Source organism: Genypterus blacodes, unplaced genomic scaffold (assembly GCF_046128005.1).
Source record: "Genypterus blacodes isolate CSIRO-AG114 ecotype Tasmania unplaced genomic scaffold, CSIRO-AGI_Gbla_v1 ptg000128l_1, whole genome shotgun sequence".
Taxonomy (NCBI): domain Eukaryota; kingdom Metazoa; phylum Chordata; class Actinopteri; order Ophidiiformes; family Ophidiidae; genus Genypterus; species Genypterus blacodes.
Window position 1 is genome coordinate 1,062,750 of NW_027466930.1, and position 18,570 is coordinate 1,081,319.

Genomic DNA, 18,570 nt, shown 5'->3' on the forward strand with positions numbered 1-18,570 from the left:
GTCACTTTAAGATGAGGATTTCAGATAGAAAACTTAAGAAATGTAGTTTCATCTATCAAATGGTTGCATCTGTTCTGAGGAAACAGATGAGTAGGAATACAGTTTGTGGATTGTGAAGGGTTAAAGGTGACGTGTGGCAGCGTAAAGCAGCTTTACATCCGATAGGACGCGCCCGGTTCAGGTCAAGTATTCCGTCGCCTCCTCCTCGCCGCATTCCCAGTTTGGTCTCCGGATTTAAATGAAACATCCACCAGAATCTAAAAAGGGTTCAGCTCGCACGTTTCATTTGTATCTGTTAGCGAGCAGCTGGTCTCCGTGTTTGCTTTCCGTCATTTGCATTCGCTTATCTGTGCGTGATGTCGCCCAGTTCCTCTCCCAATACGCATGTTGTCGATATTCAATTTAGCTGAAATCATTTCTGATGTCCGTGACCAGAGAACGAGGCATTTAGGGACCGTCGGAGATTATCAATGCTTACATTAGAACCTCATTACATGCGTATATACAACAAAAAGTGTTACAGGAAAACAAATGTTATTTTACTGGAATAACATCTGGTGCTTCATTTATATCAGAATAGTTTTTTATGTATTTTTATGTAAGTTATTAGTTTTTTTTTTTAAGGTAAATTTATTTTTCGGTGCTCCTGCTTTGCTGAATCAGAAACACCACAGCCTGGGGTTCTGGTTTGTAATGTGAGTAAAGGCAGAGGGATGCAGGACCAGAAGAAAAAAAGAAGATAAAAACCTGGAGAATAATCATAAGATGTTGGGGTTGAAATGAGTTTCCCGCTCGGCTTGCCGCCTCTCTGCCGCGGCCTGATACCCTAAACACACGTGGAGTTCAGATGTGCTTTGGTTTGCTTCTGAGGGAAAATCACATCAGATAAGCAGCTCTGTCTTTCATTTCTGGTTAGGTTGGCACATAGGTTAGGTTCTCTCTCTCAGGTCCGGCGCTCCTCCACCCTGAGCCTCTCAGCCACGTGACTCGTCTTTTGATAATGTGCTGCCACGACTCAGAGGGTTATTTAATCGGTTATTCACACCCTATCTGTGCGTGTATTCATGAATGGTTCTGTTTATTTAGCAGGTGTTGGAAGACGGGAACTAAGAGAGATTAGAAGTGGTGTATCTGTGTTCTGGTTGCTTATTTTCTGTGCACAAACAGTTTAAAGTCGTGTCTGGCGGGACGGCGTCTTCATATTCTCATCAAGTCAGATTCCGCCTGTCTGCTTAAGCACACGTTTCCTTATCTCGCCGCCGTACAGTAAACAACCCGGGGACGGCGAGCGTCACCGCTACAGTAAATAACGCCGGCTTGTTAAATTGGAATCTGCGGCGGCATTGTGTTGCAGTAATTAGAGTGGAACAGGTGCCGCTTTATCTCAGCCTTGTTATGTATCATATCTTTGTGTTGTGCTCTAATTCTCTGTCTGATGTTGAGGAGCCCCCGATGCTCCATCACGTTAATTAGACGGGGCGAGTCATCACCCGTTTCTGTCTGCGTCTTTTCACCGGGAGGAAGGTGAGGGATGAGGTGAGGAGGAGCAGGGAGGGAGGAAGAGGCGTCGTGCTGTCGCGTTTGACGAGTGTCGCAGTGGGCCTCGCGTTTTTACGGCGCCGCGTGTCAGAAGCCTTTGGAAAGTGGATGAATAGCATTTAGGACCTTCTGCTGGTGTCAGCACTTACACGCTCTCCTTCGCCTTCCCGGTTTGTCATTTTGCCAAACTCAAACTGTTTTCTGGATGGTTTCTGGATGGCGGGGCATTGTTGTGCGTGAAGGTAAATGGCATATCAGGCGCTGCAAGGCCGGCTGGAAGAACACTGGTGTCGCCCAGGTGTGACGCTGTGAGGCCGGCCTTTGTGAGAGGAGAGGAATGGGACGTGGCCAGTTTCATTCTGGCTGCGATTTCCTGTAATTTACCGCAGTATTGTAAACAATAGCGAGCGGCGGCGGCGGCATGGGCGTTTATTTGCTCTCTTCCCGTTTATGGGATTTGATGGTCGTGACAATAGTTCCACTGTGGCGTCGCGTAGGAAACAAGATAATGGCCTTTATTTTTATGTCACCTCTAAGCAAGAAGTGCTTAATTTAGTTTAGTAGGGACGTCCTGAGAGAATCATTGTGAAAGAATACCTCATTGCATTCTTATGTATTGTTTTATTATTAGAAATGTGGGTATATTAACCTAAAAAGCACAGATACTGCAGATAATTTGTTGCCGGATACATTTTTATATTTCCTTAGTTACACTTTTTTCCTCAGCAGTAAAATGCAGTCAGCGGCAGTATATTTCCCGTTCCTTGCAGCAGTTCAGCTGGCTCTTTAGTTTAGCTCATACATTGAATGCGAGCAGTAAATCCATAGTTGTAAAATGCACAGTGTGAAACCTCTCATTTTAGCTGTGGGCATATCCAGTAATTAGATAAAGGATTAACTTGGTAATCTAAATTGTCTCTTGTCTTTTCCTTCCTCATTCCCTGTGTTATTTCCTGACATCCATTTCAAAGATTTAAGACCTCCTCTTCCTCCTCCTCTTCCTCTCTCTGTGTGTCTCCTCGTTTCTCCACGGCTGCACTCACGCACGTAATCAACCTGCTTTTGAGAAAACCTTGTTTCCGGCTAAGCGTACAGGGGGGAGAGGGGGGGCGACAAATCCGCGAGTGCGTTCGTGCTCCGGGTGGAAAAGAGCGTGACCGTGTTGGCCCCTCCCTCCCCCCCGCCGCCGCCTCCAGAGGCCTCCACCCTCCTCTGAGAACGGGGTGTAGTCATTACATCAAAATGTGTTTAAATCGCCACGCCGCCAAACAGGTGAAGCTGTGAGGAAGAGGAGTATGAATTTCCATTAAAATGAGCAAAATCCTTCAAGTGTTTCTGCTGTTTGCACAAGCTTTACAGAACGACAATAAAAGAAAAAAAAAAAGGTTTTATGGTGCCTTGTGAATTTCTCTGTGAGTTCTGTAACCTGTGGAGATGAAAACACTTCTAAAGACTGTGTAGGATCTGTATGACTTTTCAGGTTAAAGTGACCTTTTTCAGTCATGCTGCTCATCATGAAATGGTTAAGCGCCACTGTTTCTATTCTGTTAGCTCCTATATTAAGTAAGAGAAACAATTGTCTGACATTAACGTTTGTAAGCGACCACCTTTCTAACTAACAGAGTTACTTGATCTGTGCCATCCTTTGAGCGTTAATTATGCATTATCAGCTAAGCTCTTCATTTCTCGAGGAGATAGTACAGAATATGACGCCGCCATCCAAAGTTTTCACTGAGCGGCTAAATGCTAATTTGCTGTGCCATAAAACTTCCCATAAAGAGGAAGGAATTTATGTAACTTGAGTAAAACACCCGAGTCGGCGTACAGCCACTAATTTATGCAGCGCTGACTGCAGAGATTATTGAGGAGTCACACCCAGTAATTAAACCGCTGATATGTGGAAATGATTGTTTGAGAGGCTGCGATATTCATCTAGCAGACAAGCACAGGGCTGGATTTCCTAGTGGAAACATCTGGATGGGAATGGAGACAAAGCATCAGCTGTGCGGCGATGAATATGGATGTTCAATCTGGAGAGTCTCGCAGCGCTAATGAAGCTTCTAAGAATAAGGATGCAGATAGGGAATCATAGGTCAGACGTTATGACCAGTTAATTTGAAGAATACATTTGCGATGGTTGTTGTGTTGGCACTCCTGTTGTTCTGCACAACACCAGTACAAACGCCCAGCTGTTCTTGTCAAACATCGCTTTCAGCCATTTGTTTCCCCGCAACACGAATCATACATAAACTAATATCTCACGTTCACTTTGGAAAATGTCAGATTTCACGCCAACCTCAGTCGACCTCACGGCTCTGGGGAGGCAAAACGCTCGAGTTACCACCAAAGCGTGAGCCCAGGTGTCGAAGGTAGACGCCTCCCTGATTCGCCTCCACACGTGAACCCCCCGCCGAGGCGCCGCTCCAGACAAACAACAGGGGGGAAGAGGGAAAAAAAACAACAAATAAAAATCAACACAACCAACGGAGCAGATGTGCAGGCGCCTGCTGGAGGATGCAGAGCTCCTTCACGGTGTCTATGTGACGCCAGATCTTCTCCGCTGTCAGTTAAAGTTTTCGCTTTAATGACATAATTGGTCATTACAGAGGATGTAGTCGTGCAAAGTTGTTCGCAATGGAGCCAAGTATTCAAATTTACTATTTTTCTTTGCGCCCAGTCTAATTTATGACCTCATTCCAAATCCCTCCTGTGGTGGCAATCCCGTCAGCTGTGGCGGTATTGATATCTATACGACGCCTCATTTAAGTTACCGATCCCTCCGTCGGCCTATTTGACCGAAGCCTCGGGATCTCCCATCATGCATCTTTCATGGACGTATTCTCATTACGCATCACCGTCGGCAGCAGGAATTAAAAAACTGCGAGCGTGCCGACGAAGGCCCGCCGCATCAGCGTGCATACTTAGCCACCAATCTCCTATTTATTTAAGTGAGAGAAGATTGTAATAAGGTGGCACGCCGCGTATGTATGAGGATGATTTCCATATTCACCGCCGTTCCTCCCTGTCCCCTCCTCTCCGTCTGTCCTCCAGTTCCTGTTTTTTGTCCCTTTTTTGCATTCCCCACGCATCCGACCGCCGTGGAAAGTTTATGCAAATGCCACAGTGAAGTCTTAGCGTCTCCCCTACATGTTCGCTTAATGCTCAACTGTTTGTTTGGAGGCAGTGATGGATCATCCTCCGGTCCGCCTTAATGACCAGGGATATTGCAAAGCTACCTTAAAACCGCGCGGGTGTTTGATCACGCCAGCGTAAACCTGCATTTTCGTCCGCATGCATAATTCTGTGACTGTCGCCGATTTTTAACTGATGGGGTGGGAAGGAGGAGAAACGTTTGCAAACACGCAATCTATATTTCATGTTGGAGTTGTGTATCTTTGTGTCAGCGTGGCAGTGTAGCATATGTGTGTGTGTGTGTGTGTGTGTGTGTTAAGGAGTGTTTGTTGAAGCACGGTTGTCGTCAGAAAGATTTATGCGGAATTTCAGACATGTGGAGGAGTAAATATTTGTCTTCAGAGGACAAACATACATCCGTCAAGCCCAGCACATTATGTTTCACAGAGGATGGACGAGTTTTCTCACTTCCTCTCATGCATTTTCCTGTATTTGATCATCCCCTGTGTTAATGTTGTCAGAGCCTTATTGATCATGTTTTTACACAAATAGCGTTGTTGTTGTTGTTGCTCCCAGAGGCCTAATCTACATACACAATATGTAGAGCGGCGACACCAGCAGCAGCTCCTTCACGTCTGAGTCACAGGTGGGCAGAGACAAAAATCAAACGGAACTGATACAGTTACAGGAAGAAAATGAGGATTAGGAGAAGGATTCCATTTTGCCATTAGCAATTCAGGGGCTATGGATGAATGACAACCTATCTATAAAGTTAAGAAACACCTGCGTTATGAGGACTTTTCATATTGAGATCACCTGGTGTGAAATAACCAACGTCCTTGATACAGTTATGCTACTTTGAGTATTCTCAAACAAATTCAGTGGAAGTAACTAACGTAAGCTACCTAGCTCGCTGGTGCCGTTGCTAGCTAGGTAGCATGAATGAAGGACACCGTGAGGACAGATACGCTCGCTTATTTTATGGATGTGTTTGTGAGGAGTCAAGGAGCAGCTTAAGGTGTGTCAACGTTTTAACGCTCAAACGTGAAGAAGCTACTTAAAGGAAAGTCCAGTTTACTTCAACCACTCCTGCTACTTAGCAAAACAGACGAACAAACAAAGCCGCCGGTGTTAATCAAAGAAGTCGAACAACAGAGAAAGCAAACGAGTTGTGTCATATTTGGCCTGGGCTTTGTTGTTTTGTCTCAGCAAAACACGAAACTGTTTAATATTCTGGATCGTCATTTTAATTGAATTAATTCCAGAGGACATTGTGAGGCAGCGACGGCGTCATAAAACACTTGTTATGGCTGCTGTTCATCGCTTTGATGTAAATCATGCCCAGTGATTGCTCAATGATGCTTTCCTTTGGGGGGCATGACGCTGTTAAAATAAATAAATAATGTAATATAATGTAATTGGCTCCAAAGGGCAGATGATGTGTCGGTGCCACGAGGGAGAAAGAGGCAGAAAAGAGGCTTATTTTCTCTGCAGCTCTGGTTTTCTCCCCGCTGACATCCTCTCGCTGTGTCGCACTCAGCAAACTCGCCTCTGCAAGTTGATAATAAGCAACGAAATTAAAGTATAAATGCTTATTTCACAAATAGCGATAACACAAGCTGACAAGTTTGTGAGGGGAAAGTGAAACTTGCAGAGTTTGGGTGCATCATCAGGAGTTTGATTCCACCGTTGGTGTATTAAAAAATGGGCTACTTGCGCCTGTAAAGTGATACAGTTTGTGACGTGAATATTGAAGTGAGATGGTAACAAAAGACTTTAGTAAGCTGCAGGGGCGGCGTGCGCTTTTATTGCTTCCTCCTGCGGTTATGATGGCTGTTTCTCATTTCGTGGGATGCATCCGTGCAGAACGGGACCCTGCGTCGCCGTCCAAGCTCATCTCATTGTACGACGGACACTGACATTTAAATCCTTTCAGCTGTTTATGTAAAACTGTATGGTTACAAACAAAGGAGTGTTACAGTTGAACAGGTCGCTTGGGTTCGATCACAATGGGAAGGACGGACTGGATCCTGTCCTCTTGTCCTCTTGTCAAACAAACACGTCTCAGCCGCATTGGCAGCTTCCTCCTAAGCACATAAAAGGGGCCGGTCTAGTCGAGCGACTGCAACATGGCGCTCTGAGGCGAGGCGTCCCGTGAAACCAGACACGGCCGATGCGTGTCGCTCCTGGAAGTTGACTCGGTCAGCTGGACAGATGAGACACTGCGTCTGTGTGCAGCAGTGAATCTGCCCCGGACATCGCGGCTCTGTAGGCTGACAGCTGATGCATCCCGAGTGTGTGTGTGTGTGTGTGTGTACGTACGTGTGGGTGTATGTGTGTTTGTGCGAGCTCAGGCCCATCGTCTCTGTAGAGCAAAGCAGCTGCAGACGAATATCAGGTCACAACCCAATGTTTGTTTTTGAACAGATTCAAACTAGGATCTAAATTATTGTCTTTTTATGGAAATGTGTGTAGGAGTGTATGGAGTGGTCTAATGGTTATTGGGCCCCTGTACCACATACAGCACATTAAACCAATTACATCAACTTCATCTGCCTTACGACAAACAAGGGAGACATTTTAGCATGCGCTTTGTTTATTGTGCGTGTGTGTGTGTGTGTGTGTGTGTTTGTGTACAAAACGATCTGGTAATGCGCTCAGACGCATTTGACAATTAATGGCGGCCTTATCCGTTCACGTTGCGTGGAATGTGCCTACAGAATGTGCTGCTGTGTGTCTATTTGATTTGTGCATTGACCCGCAAGAAGTCTGTTAAGTGGCTGACACGCCGTCCTGTGTGTGTGCGTGTGTGTGCACGTTGACTTTGAAGTACATTGTGTCGTGACAATAATCTAAGCCAATTTACTGCACATCAGCCCTCCATTATGGGTTTGATATAAAGCGGCGCGTGACTGGAATAGCCGCGCATAAAATCAGAATTTACTTCTCTCAAGAAATTACGTGTTTAACCTCATTAACCTCGGCCCGTGTACTAAAATGGCAGAATAACCCCGCCCCCCTCCCGCCCCGGCCCATTGTGATGCACAAGCTTACGTGCCCGCAAATTGGCAACATCATCAAAATTCAACAGTTCATGTTGAATGTGACCCCTGCGAATAAGAAGGCGGGCGGCGAGTTAGCGGCGCGGCCAGGTTCACCCGTCGGGCTCGTGTCCCGCGTCACTTTGGTTTTTCGCGCCGCCTCGACCTCGTCTGTCCTCTGAGAGATGATTAACCTGGCAGGTGTGAGGGGTTTTAGCGAGCTGTCGTCTCCCGTCTGCGGGGAGTACGGCGGGTCAGCCCGGGCGACTGGAGATAGAGAGAGAGAGGGAGAGAGAGAGAGACGCCGTCATTAGGACCTGATACACTTTCAAGCAACCTGACCTGCTGGGCCCACGCAGTTTATTAGAGAAGTTCTGGTTCTCCGTTAAAGCAATTACGCTCATGCTTCCCCATGAACTGTGGCCTGTTCCCTTAACACCATCTGATGACATACACACACACACACATACAGACACACACATATACACACACACACATATACACACACAGCACAAAAGGTCTGTCGGTTTGTTTTCTCCTGGAAAGCGAGCTGCCATATTAATGACATTTCCTCTCTATGCAAATGCGCCGCAATAAGAAAATGTGTTCGGAAAATGAGAAAAAGGCAAAGTGTCACTAAGTGATGTATGTCCTTCATTGGACACAGAACATTTAGTTTTCATTAAGAGTTAAACACGTACACGAAACATTAATGGGGTTCAGTGGCGGGCGGCGGCGGCAGCGTGCCTCGCTGTATCTCATCCTGATGAATTAGCAACTCAGCACACAAGGGTGAAGGGAAAAAGCGAGAGAGAGACGCACGTTAATGCGATGCGTGGGGCGGCGGGGACGGACGGACAGATAATGTCTTTATCCAAAGATTGGTGTTTATGACGCAAAGTAATATCATCACTGACCCGGCCGCTCTGCGAGGGACGGCGGGGGAGCGCGGGAGGGAGGGAGCCGGGAGTGAAAGGTCAGCATCAGTGTTGCCGTTTCATTATGAGAGATGGGGGCTGGCGTGCCGTCCTGCTGCTGCGGCGACGGAGGAGGTTGTTAATGCGCCGGTCTGTCAGCCATATTGGATTCAGGGCAGTAAATTAATATTACACTCCTTTAAAGGGGTTTTATTTTGGGATTTACTGGTCTCCCCCGAGTGTCTGTAGTGTAAAGAGGTTATTTCCCTCTTCCAGCTCTGTTCTGCTTCCTCCCCCTCTTTCTCTCTCAAACACACACACACACACACACACACACAAACACACACACAAAGAGACATAAAGCTAATATGATTAGAGGGAGAGACTGTGCTTAGGAAGACAGGATGTGTGCTCTGAAAGCTGCATTGTGTTCATTGTTAATCCAGCATATTTAGCCATAAATCACACTGTTGTCTAGTTGAAGGACAGTGCAGACGCCTCCTCCTCCTCTTCCTTCTCTTCCTCTGTACCTACCGCTGCTACTTTGTGTCTCCTCTAACATTCTGCGGGAATCCAACCGGCGTCTTTAGGATGTGACTTTAAGTGCACTGGCTGTCTGAGCTGTCAGTCATCCTCGCCCCCCCCCTCCTCCCGTCCTGCTTAATGCGGGCAGAGTTAGAGTCCTGGATGAAGAGCCGTATAACACTGTCTGAAGTGGCCCGGTCACTGAGACGCAGGATTTATGGCTGCGGGTCCATCAGCGCCGGCATTAAAGGGGCCGTGATTAAGAGCGGCAGGAAAGTACGGTGGTCTGGACCCGGCTAAGAGCGCACAAGGCCGAGGCTCCGTCACTACAGCCGCCGCCGCCGCTGCTGCTGCTCCCGTCTCCAAACTCCAAACAACGCTTTTCACACTTCCATGTCGCAATTCACCGAGGACACAGAAGAGCTGCATGAGATATTTGGAGTCTGCTGCCTTTTCACTTTGCTCCACATCTTCCACAGTCAAAGGTTCATCTCCGGCGCTGTCATGACAACTTGAAAGCTTGAAGGTTTGAACAGCTCGCCCGCTCTCTCCCTCTCGCTCTAACATGACCCTCTTCTTTTCTCTCTCTCAAGGCTCCCAGCATGCTGCCACGGCGACGCTTCCCGCGTCCTTCGCCGACCTGCTGCCTCACTTCCAGGTGGAGCCCCAGGACGAGTACATCGTGAAGAATAAGCCGGTGACTATGACGTGCCGCTCCACCCCGGCCACGCAGATCTACTTCAAGTGCAACGGCGAGTGGGTGCACCAGGATGACCACCTGATCGAGCGGACCATTGACCCGGCAACAAGTATGTCTGACTCACCGACATGTGCAAGTCCACGAGGGTTTCTGTCTGTAGAAATCCTCCCGATCGTCTGGGAGACCTGTTTGTTTGTCTCTCCGTCGTAAACAAAATGTCTGTGCATACAGTATAAGCATTTTACCTCACAGGGTTTGGAACTTTTCGTGCGCCTGCCGACCAAATCCGGGCTGAAAAAGCGTGTCGACTCGACGTGACGGCGTTTCTGATCCAGTCTATAAGACGAGCACCGATCCTCTCCCACACTGAGCCTTTGATCGGCGTGCGTGCTGATTCGTCCTCTCTCCCACGCCGGCTCTGTTTTTTTTGTTCCCCCTTTCCCCCCTAATAGAACAAAACGTACCATTTTTTTTAAACCCTCCGCTGCGTGAGTGACTTTGAGGCATAGCAAGCGTCGCCGGCTTCAGTTCTCCGCCAGCGCACGAACCGCTCGCTCTTCGCCGAAGCGAGCACTGCAAAAGTTTTAGAAGAGACTAAATGTGTCTGTATTTCCACTAGTCTAGATTCCGTACTCATCCTCGTTTCTCTGCACACATTAACAGCAGGAATGAGAGGAGCGGAGGATACTGTGCTCCATCGGAAAACGTGTATGAACATTTTCAGTCTATTTTGGGAATTGGTGGCAGAATTTAAATCAGTTAAGTTAGAAGCGCTGGAGTGTTTTGTGGTGGGAAGTGTAACCTGAGACATAAGAGCCATAATGAATTTGCATCATTAATAATGAATAGTCAGGGAATCAATATGAGACATCTCAACACCCCACTCTTGTTTTTTTTTGCCAGGCAGTTACTCACAGGATCCTACAGTGTGATATAAATGTCAGAGGGACGTTTTAATCATATTTAAAATAATTGTTTTTGGTTTAATGAACACTTTATTGAACAGCGTGTCTCAAATTTAATTTCAAGCTTTGCTGCTCAGTGACATACGTGTAGCATGCCTGGCCGGATGAGATGCGGCGCGCGAGTGCGGGTGACATTGAGGAGTCGCCCGTCGAGCCGCTCGCCTCCACCGGCAAGAAATGCGTTTTGTCAATAGCCAGTCAATAGATAAAGAACACGATGTGCTCCATAAACCGCCGGCTTTATGGGAACATCACATTACCAATGCAACATTGCTCTGCCAACATTTAATGATGATAGACCATTTGCCACGGTTACGCGCTGTTATAGTCAACATTTATTTGTGCCCGAGACAAATCTGTGGCGCCGGGTGCCGTGAACCCTGCAGCACCCGGAGCTGCGTTTTTGAAGCCTTGTGAAGTTCCAAGGCCTCCTAGCCGTGCCCCGCATCACTCTGCAGCGCCAACGCCTTTGATGATGGATGTTTCATACAGTATGTGGGGCCGTGCCGTCATGAAGGACACATGGATGTCCAGAGGTGGTGGCAGCGCCAAGGAACCCACATCGATCTCTCAAACACTCGTGCTGTTTAATGTCAGCGCTGCCCTAAGGATCCGACTGATGGCTCCCTCTAATCTCCCTTCCTGAGAAAAACATGAGGTGCACACATTCAGCCTCAGCAAAGATGTGTGAGTGTGTATATACATGCTGTGTGTGTGTGTGTGTATGCATGCGGTGTGTGTGTGTGTGAGTGCTTGCGTGCGTGCAGTACAGGCTTGTCACCCTGGTCGTCACAGTCACACTAGAGTCTAAACTCTTACCTGTTGCCAAGCAACCAGGACTTCTGTTGCACCAAAAGCTGCCCGACATCAACATCACGCCTTGAGCAGAAATTGGGAGTTTGGAGACGCATCCAAGTTGACTGAAATTGATTGAGAGTTTATACACGGTGTAACAGTGAAAAATCACCTCCTTAAAATAGTCCAACAAGCATCCTGTCTGAGTTGGAGTGGACGTCCCTGCCAAAGCTCTGCACTTTGAAGTGTCCATGAACAGATTGAGCGAGTGAGAGTGTGTGTGTATGTGTGTGTGTGTCTCTGGACCAGGAGACTATTCGGCTACAGTCAGGAGGCTTTGTGAGATATCAAGCTCAACTTCTTCGGCTGTCTTGTGATTCTGGTTAAGGCTCCTTTTGTCATGTAAATGAGGAGTTAGCAAAGGCCGACTCATTACTGCAGACACACACATTCACTCTGCCGTCCTTGGCTCTAAATGATAACTGTGGTCTCTGATGGATAAGTGGCCCCATCGACAATAAAGCACACACACACACACACAATTTGATTATGTGTAAACAACTTAACATCTGATATTCCAAATGATTAATAGCCGACGATGTGCAATAAACAAAAATTAGCAGAAATGACATCAGCCTGTTGCCGTATCCAAGGTCTGAGCTCGCTAATTGGTTGTGAAAATGTTTAATGAGCCTCTATAAAGTTGTAAGAGTTTCTATCCCATATGCAACGATTTAAATTAGCTCATTTAAAATATGAAAGGGAAAATATGATTTTTCTGGTGTTGGCACTCGACGCGGCCAATTAGATATTCTTGCACAATCGTTTTATTTCCTCATTATTGAAGCGGTTTCTCACTTTTACATTGTGATATTAGCATTAACAATCCATTAACGGCATAATGTAAGAGCAGTGCAATGTGATTATTTCCTGCTGTAATATTAATCAGGAAGCCACAGTGGAAGGTCTTATGCCGTCTGAATCATTAAAATGTGACACGTTTTTAGTTAGAACTGTAAGAAAAGGTGAGACTTGTGGCTCTGAACCTGCCTAAAAGTGGAACTAAGACAGAATTCATCATCACAGAAGCATTTAGATCAACCTTTCTTTGGCTGCTGGGGACCCTTAAGGGATTCACACTTTCCTTATGACTTCTATAGCATGATTCAGCTCCTAAAGATATCAAATGGGAACAAACTAATCACAGGCCGTAATCTGATAATCCTGTGAGTGTCGGACGTAATATGTGAAACGCGGCTCTTTGCAGATGATCCCTTCCTCTCCGTTCCTCACAGACTTCAGGCAAATGCCAGAGTAGCTGGAAAGGTTTAAATTAATAAGCGACCCAGGTCTGACGTACAGGAATGTTTCAGCGGGGCCGCTCGGCGCTGACAGGCGAGCGGGGAGAAATACATGACAGCTGGATAACGGCGGCTGACCCCTGCACCCGTCAGACGGCCGTGTTTATTGGAACCGATCCAGCTTCCAAAAAGACAAAAGAGCCACTCGACCCGCTGTGTGTACTCCACAGTTAGTTACCCCCCCCCCCCCACACACACACACACACACACACACACACACACACACACACACACACACACACACACACACACAGGCAGAGGACCACAGAGACACTTGTCATCTTGAAAGACCCTTTGAACACGTGAAAGGGAAGAGATGTCAAGATTTGTCCTTCCTCTCCCAGGTATCAATGTCTGAAATGGATCGATCCTGGAGTCTATAGGTTCTCATTACCTGTCCTCAGTAACTCATCTCAATTGTGTGAGCGGCTCACACGCGCCGGCTCGCCTCCCTCGCTGGCTCGGCGTCTTTTCCCAGGTCATCCTTCAGGGGGGCGGCGGAGGGCGAGGGGCGGGGGGAGAGAAGAAATGGAGACGTCTGGCGAGTCCTAACAATGACGTATCCCCGTCCGAACAAATCAATGCTGACGGTGTGTTTGCATAGATTAGGACATTCTCCCACTCTATGATTTCTCATCAGACACATGATGATGAGGAGGGAGGAAGGGGGGGGTGGCAGATTGGCATTTGAGTGAGGAGGGGGATTTCGCCGTGGGCCTGGCCCCGATTTGATTGTGTTTGCATTTCATCTGCCGGCATTGATGGAAACGATTGTGAACGGCTGCGGCGGCGGCATTGTGGCCCCTGCAGCAGAACCTCTCAGGTGGAAAACTGCACGCGTCTCACATTCCGATTTCAATAAACCCCGCCGTCGGCCTCATAAAGACGGGGACAGATTGTATTTTCTTTGATGATTGAAGCGATTGTTGACATGGCTGCTACAATGAAAACAAGGATGATTGAGAAAATAATCACCTGCGACACGTTTTGGCGGCCACCGTGTCAGAGTGATTTCTTTTTCTTTTCTTTTTTTACAGTGGACAGCCGATATTCATATTCCTTCCTTTATAGGGCCGCATGACTGAAGCTATGCAGCCTCCCACCCTGGTCAAGTGCAGCAGTGATATAAGCGTGGGGTTTATCAGCTTCACCCTGGGGTTTATCAGCGTCGGCTCCTGTCCTCCCTTAATCGTTTGAAGTCTAAATTCCACATATTACTCAGTCTGTAAATCTTTTAAAACCATCTATCACTCTCCTAATAACGTGCTGTGGCGCCACAGAGCCCAAACCGGCTCGTCTGCACACCGGCCAGACTTCATTTATACAAAATCTGTATTTATTTTTTGATTGACTAGATCCCGGATTTTAATTTGATGACATAATGCAAAGGGGGAGATCAGCTTTGGCTTAGCGGCAAAGCTCTCTAACCTTTTCTTTTAATACCCCGCTACATGGTATTAGAGCAGCCAATCAACTCTCCTGTATTCCCTCCCTCTCTGTTCTCACGGCTGCAACACTTTCTCCTCCCTCTCTGTCCTCTATAGGTCAACATGGATGGAGATAAATACCATCACCTTTACAGTAGATTGACAGTAGGTCCCTCTACATAAATGACATCCTGACATTTAGCGAAATGTGAACCCCGGGAGCAGCTCGCCGCCGTCTTGTTGTCAATGCGGCTAAACTCCGAGTCTCTCTAATGGCACCGGCGCCCCTCGCCAGTGATTAAACATGATCTTTAATGGAATATTGAAGAACAGTCTCGCTGCAATTTAAGCAAAACCTGATAGGCCTCCGAGCCAGGGTCTAATGAACGCCAGGAAATAAGAGAACGGTACAATGGAGTCCTGGATGAACAGAAAGGCCCTGCGCCACCTGCTAAGCATCGATCAGTAGCCAAGGGGACTAATTGATAATGCATTATTAGCTGCGTGCCCATAATGAGGACTTGTATTTCATTCCGTCCTTGATGGCGTGACAGAGGGGAGAAGGATTTTGGCGACGGAGCGGCGAAACAACAGATGGCAAGGTGAATTGTTCCCGTGACACATCTGCCAACGCGTTCCATTAGGCTTCTCAGACGGGTCAGGTCCGGCCCAGAATCTGTCCTCTCGCGTGAGCGTGAGCGCCTCTCTCAAAGGGAAACAACGCGGCGGTGAGTCAGAGGGGAGTCAGAGTGGATTTAATTGAAGTCTCTGTTTGCCTGGCCTTGAGACAGCAGATGTGTTTGGATGGAGTGGGAGCACAGCCAAGGCACAGGAAGTGGAAAACAAGCAGGTTTTCGCTGATTGATGGAGCTGATAGACCCGTGCAAATATGTCTGATTAGCTCCGGGTGTATTCTTAGATGGAAATTGAGTAAGTAAGGCTCTGTTCCTTTTTGAAGTTGGTCGTGACACGCTTCATAATGAATTTCAAAATTAACTGCAATTAGTGGAACAAAAGTGAAAAATGATAATTACCATTTGTCAAACAACATCGCTGGAGTTCTAATCTCCCACGCTCGCAGTCTTTGTCCTCCCACCAAAACATTACCGGCGTCAGCCCCTCGCCCGCTTCCTCTCAAGTAATTGTGTGTTTGTCAATCTCTCAGAAGCTTGTGCCCTCGCTTGGAAGTTGGATTGAATTCAACACACTTTTCGGCGCTTTCACGTCTGTTTGAAGGTATTTATTTTCAAACCTGCATCTGTTCTGCGTTTGTGGTTTTAGCACCTGCAACAAACGAACGGAGAGCGTCAACACGAGCAGATCGCCGGCTCTGTTCTGCCGCGTACTTCCAGCTTTGCAGTCGGAAACGATCCTGCGGTAAAATACTTTTCTATTGGTAACATGGCCGTCTGTGTACCTCTGTGGGAAGCTGCTCGGAGCGGGCGACGTGGAATTATTTGCACAGATCTGCACAACCGGAGTCCTGAGACATCTGTGCAGGGCTGCGATGCGCCACATGCATTAAACAGTTTTGTTCGTGTTGCCCTTGTGCTGAGCAAATAGAGGCCAGAGTTGCAGATGTGCTCTGAATTTTGCAACGGGCCCTCGATAAAGCGACTCAGACTGCAGCGGAGGAGCAGCAGCCCGCAAGCGGCATCACTGCTTTGCAAGGTAGACGCCGATTGTCTCTCCTTCTCTTATGTTTACCGTAATGTGATTTTGTCTTTCATTACCTCGCCGTCCCCTGGAAAGGAAAGAAGTGGATGCTTTGCCGACAGAGGCGGGCAGAGTGGGAGTTGGCGGCGTCAATCAACACCTGCTCTGCTCATATTCGTTTAAAAATAGTGGAGGCAGGAGGAGCGGCGAGGGAGCTGACAGCTAAATAGTCCGTGGAGATTTTTGATAGGCAGAGGAGCTCGGTGGCTGACAGCTAATGCTTTGTGTGTTTGGCCCCAAGGAGACTCTCAGTATAGGTATTTTACACACTCCTCCAACAAATCACAACGCGCCTCCCGACTCCGCTTTAAAAGGCGCCAGCTGCCGGCTGTCTTTGGCTTCGCTATAGTAGATTTGTAGTGAGAGTGTTTTCCTTTTTTTCATGCGGTGTGGGAGGCAGAATAGCTCGGAACTACTCACAATCAGCTGTGCGGATATATTAGGGGGGTTCAGTATCATCGTATGGAAGCGGCATAAAGAAGAGGTCAGTACGAGAGCAGAATGTAGAATAGCAGGTTGTCGGTCTGGATTGAGGCAAACTCCTTCACGCTCACGTTCACACACCGGTGCTGTTTAGTGTTTCCAGAGTACAGCTTTAAGCCCCTGCCTGATGTGGAGTGTGCAGGCTCAGCTTTACCTGTGTTGTTTTTCAAATGTCCCTCTGCGCATTCTCAAAGGGCCCATACATCGAATTACTGTCATGTTTTGGTAAACACTGAGGATTAGTTGAGAGAACGGGCTTTTTGAAATAGGAGCACATTTCCACGCTGGAGTTGCTTTGCTCCGGTGCCAGGCTGGACTTGTAGGTTCGCTCCTCTCCCCTGCGCCTCGCTCGCCTTCCTTCCTTTCGCTCTCAGAGTTTCAGGTAAAAGTCAAGGGTCGCATTATTCAACTAAGCAGATTACCGCAAATCCCCCAATCTGACTGGTTGAAGATTGACCTTTGACTTTACGCATGAAAATCTGAGGGCGAAAGGGATTGCGAGCGCAGGAGGCGAGCGAGAGAGGAGAGCGCCTACAGTTTGGCACCGGAGCAAAGGAATATAGAGTGAGAGCCTCAGACTAAAGCTCTCGCATTTAAATAATTCAATTTACTTTACGTATGCAGCGCCAATTCAAAACAAGAATACGGACAAATTGTAGTGCGTGGATGTACTTTCACACTTGAGCATGATGTAGTTAAATGAAATTTGGGCAATTAGGCGAGGAATTAACGCCATACGAGCTCAACAAACCTACGTGTTTTTGGATTATGGGACAAGAGCACCCTGAGGAGACGCATATAGCAGAGGGAGAGCCAATGTGAGATCCAAACCCATACAGACCCTGCTGGATGTGAGGGAAGAGTGTCAACAAATTAAACACAAACACACAAAACACAGATAGTACCAAACATTTGTGGATTACTGCGTCTCAAACACAAAGATTGGCTGCTTTCCTCCATCTCACATCAGTACAAATTGGAGTGTCGGCCATTGAGGACAGAATAGACATTGAATAGAGTAAAAGTGATCAAGAGGGGAAAAGAAATGTGTTGGATAGTTAGTGAATAGTGAGAGGAACATGCAGTGCTGGACCTCAGGTCAGGTGGGTGAACAAGCACACAAATGTTTTCTACCATCTTATTAAAAAGGCAGTATGTAAGAGTCTAACGGGAGATCGTTCTGCCCACACACACACACAATGCCTCTGGATTCAGAATGAAGTGGTTAGAATGTCAGGTAGCCACACACACACATACACACACTCGCACACAAAGAAGGAGAATGCAGAGATGATGCAACATCGATTTGAAGAAAACCATTCTGGCATTTTTGTCAAGATTTAAGAAAGATTTGCTTTCTTCTATTCAGATTTGCAGAAAATTCTTTGCGTCGACCTTTGAACACGCTGAACGCAGCCAATTGTGATGTATGTTTAGAGTGATTTATTGAGAAAATATAATTAAAGCTTCTCTGAATGTTGCCTTCTCGGCCTATTGATTTATTATTGATGGCAGATTGTGTTGGTTGGTTTTATGGATTTGACAGATAAATATTCCAGTTGTTGTCAATTATAATCATCAATGATCGTAATAATAGTATTGGAATACATTGTATTTCTAATAGTGCATTTGAGGGAACTCAAAGATGCCTTACAGTAAACAAAACCAAAATGTAAATTAGAGATACTGTATACAAAACATGGACACGGTACAGTGGCACACACAAATTATAAAATGAGAAGAAAAGGGTTCTATTCCTATTCCTCCTTTTTGAATAATGAACGACCGGCCTTTCCTTTAGCTCATTTATCTGCGTGCTTTTAAATTTGAGGCCGACTCTCACCAGCTTGTGACACCGATATCTCACCACACTCCGGAGCGGGTCGGCTCTGAACAGCCCGCCGCTCCTCTCACCCCATTTTTCTCCATTTCCACTGTCAGGTTATTTATAATCCCCACAATTCTCTCC

At 47.0% G+C, this 18,570-nt stretch overlaps 1 protein-coding gene across 1 annotated transcript in view; it reads left to right on the forward strand.

Annotated features, from left to right (window-relative positions):
• The window catches only part of unc5a (unc-5 netrin receptor A), a 115,104-nt gene that overhangs the window by 46,408 nt on the left and 50,126 nt on the right, over positions 1–18,570 (forward strand). The window contains exon 2 of the mRNA XM_076162749.1: positions 9,748–9,963. Coding sequence (XP_076018864.1) covers positions 9,748–9,963 — 216 coding nt within the window. The remainder of the gene's footprint in view (positions 1–9,747; positions 9,964–18,570) is intronic.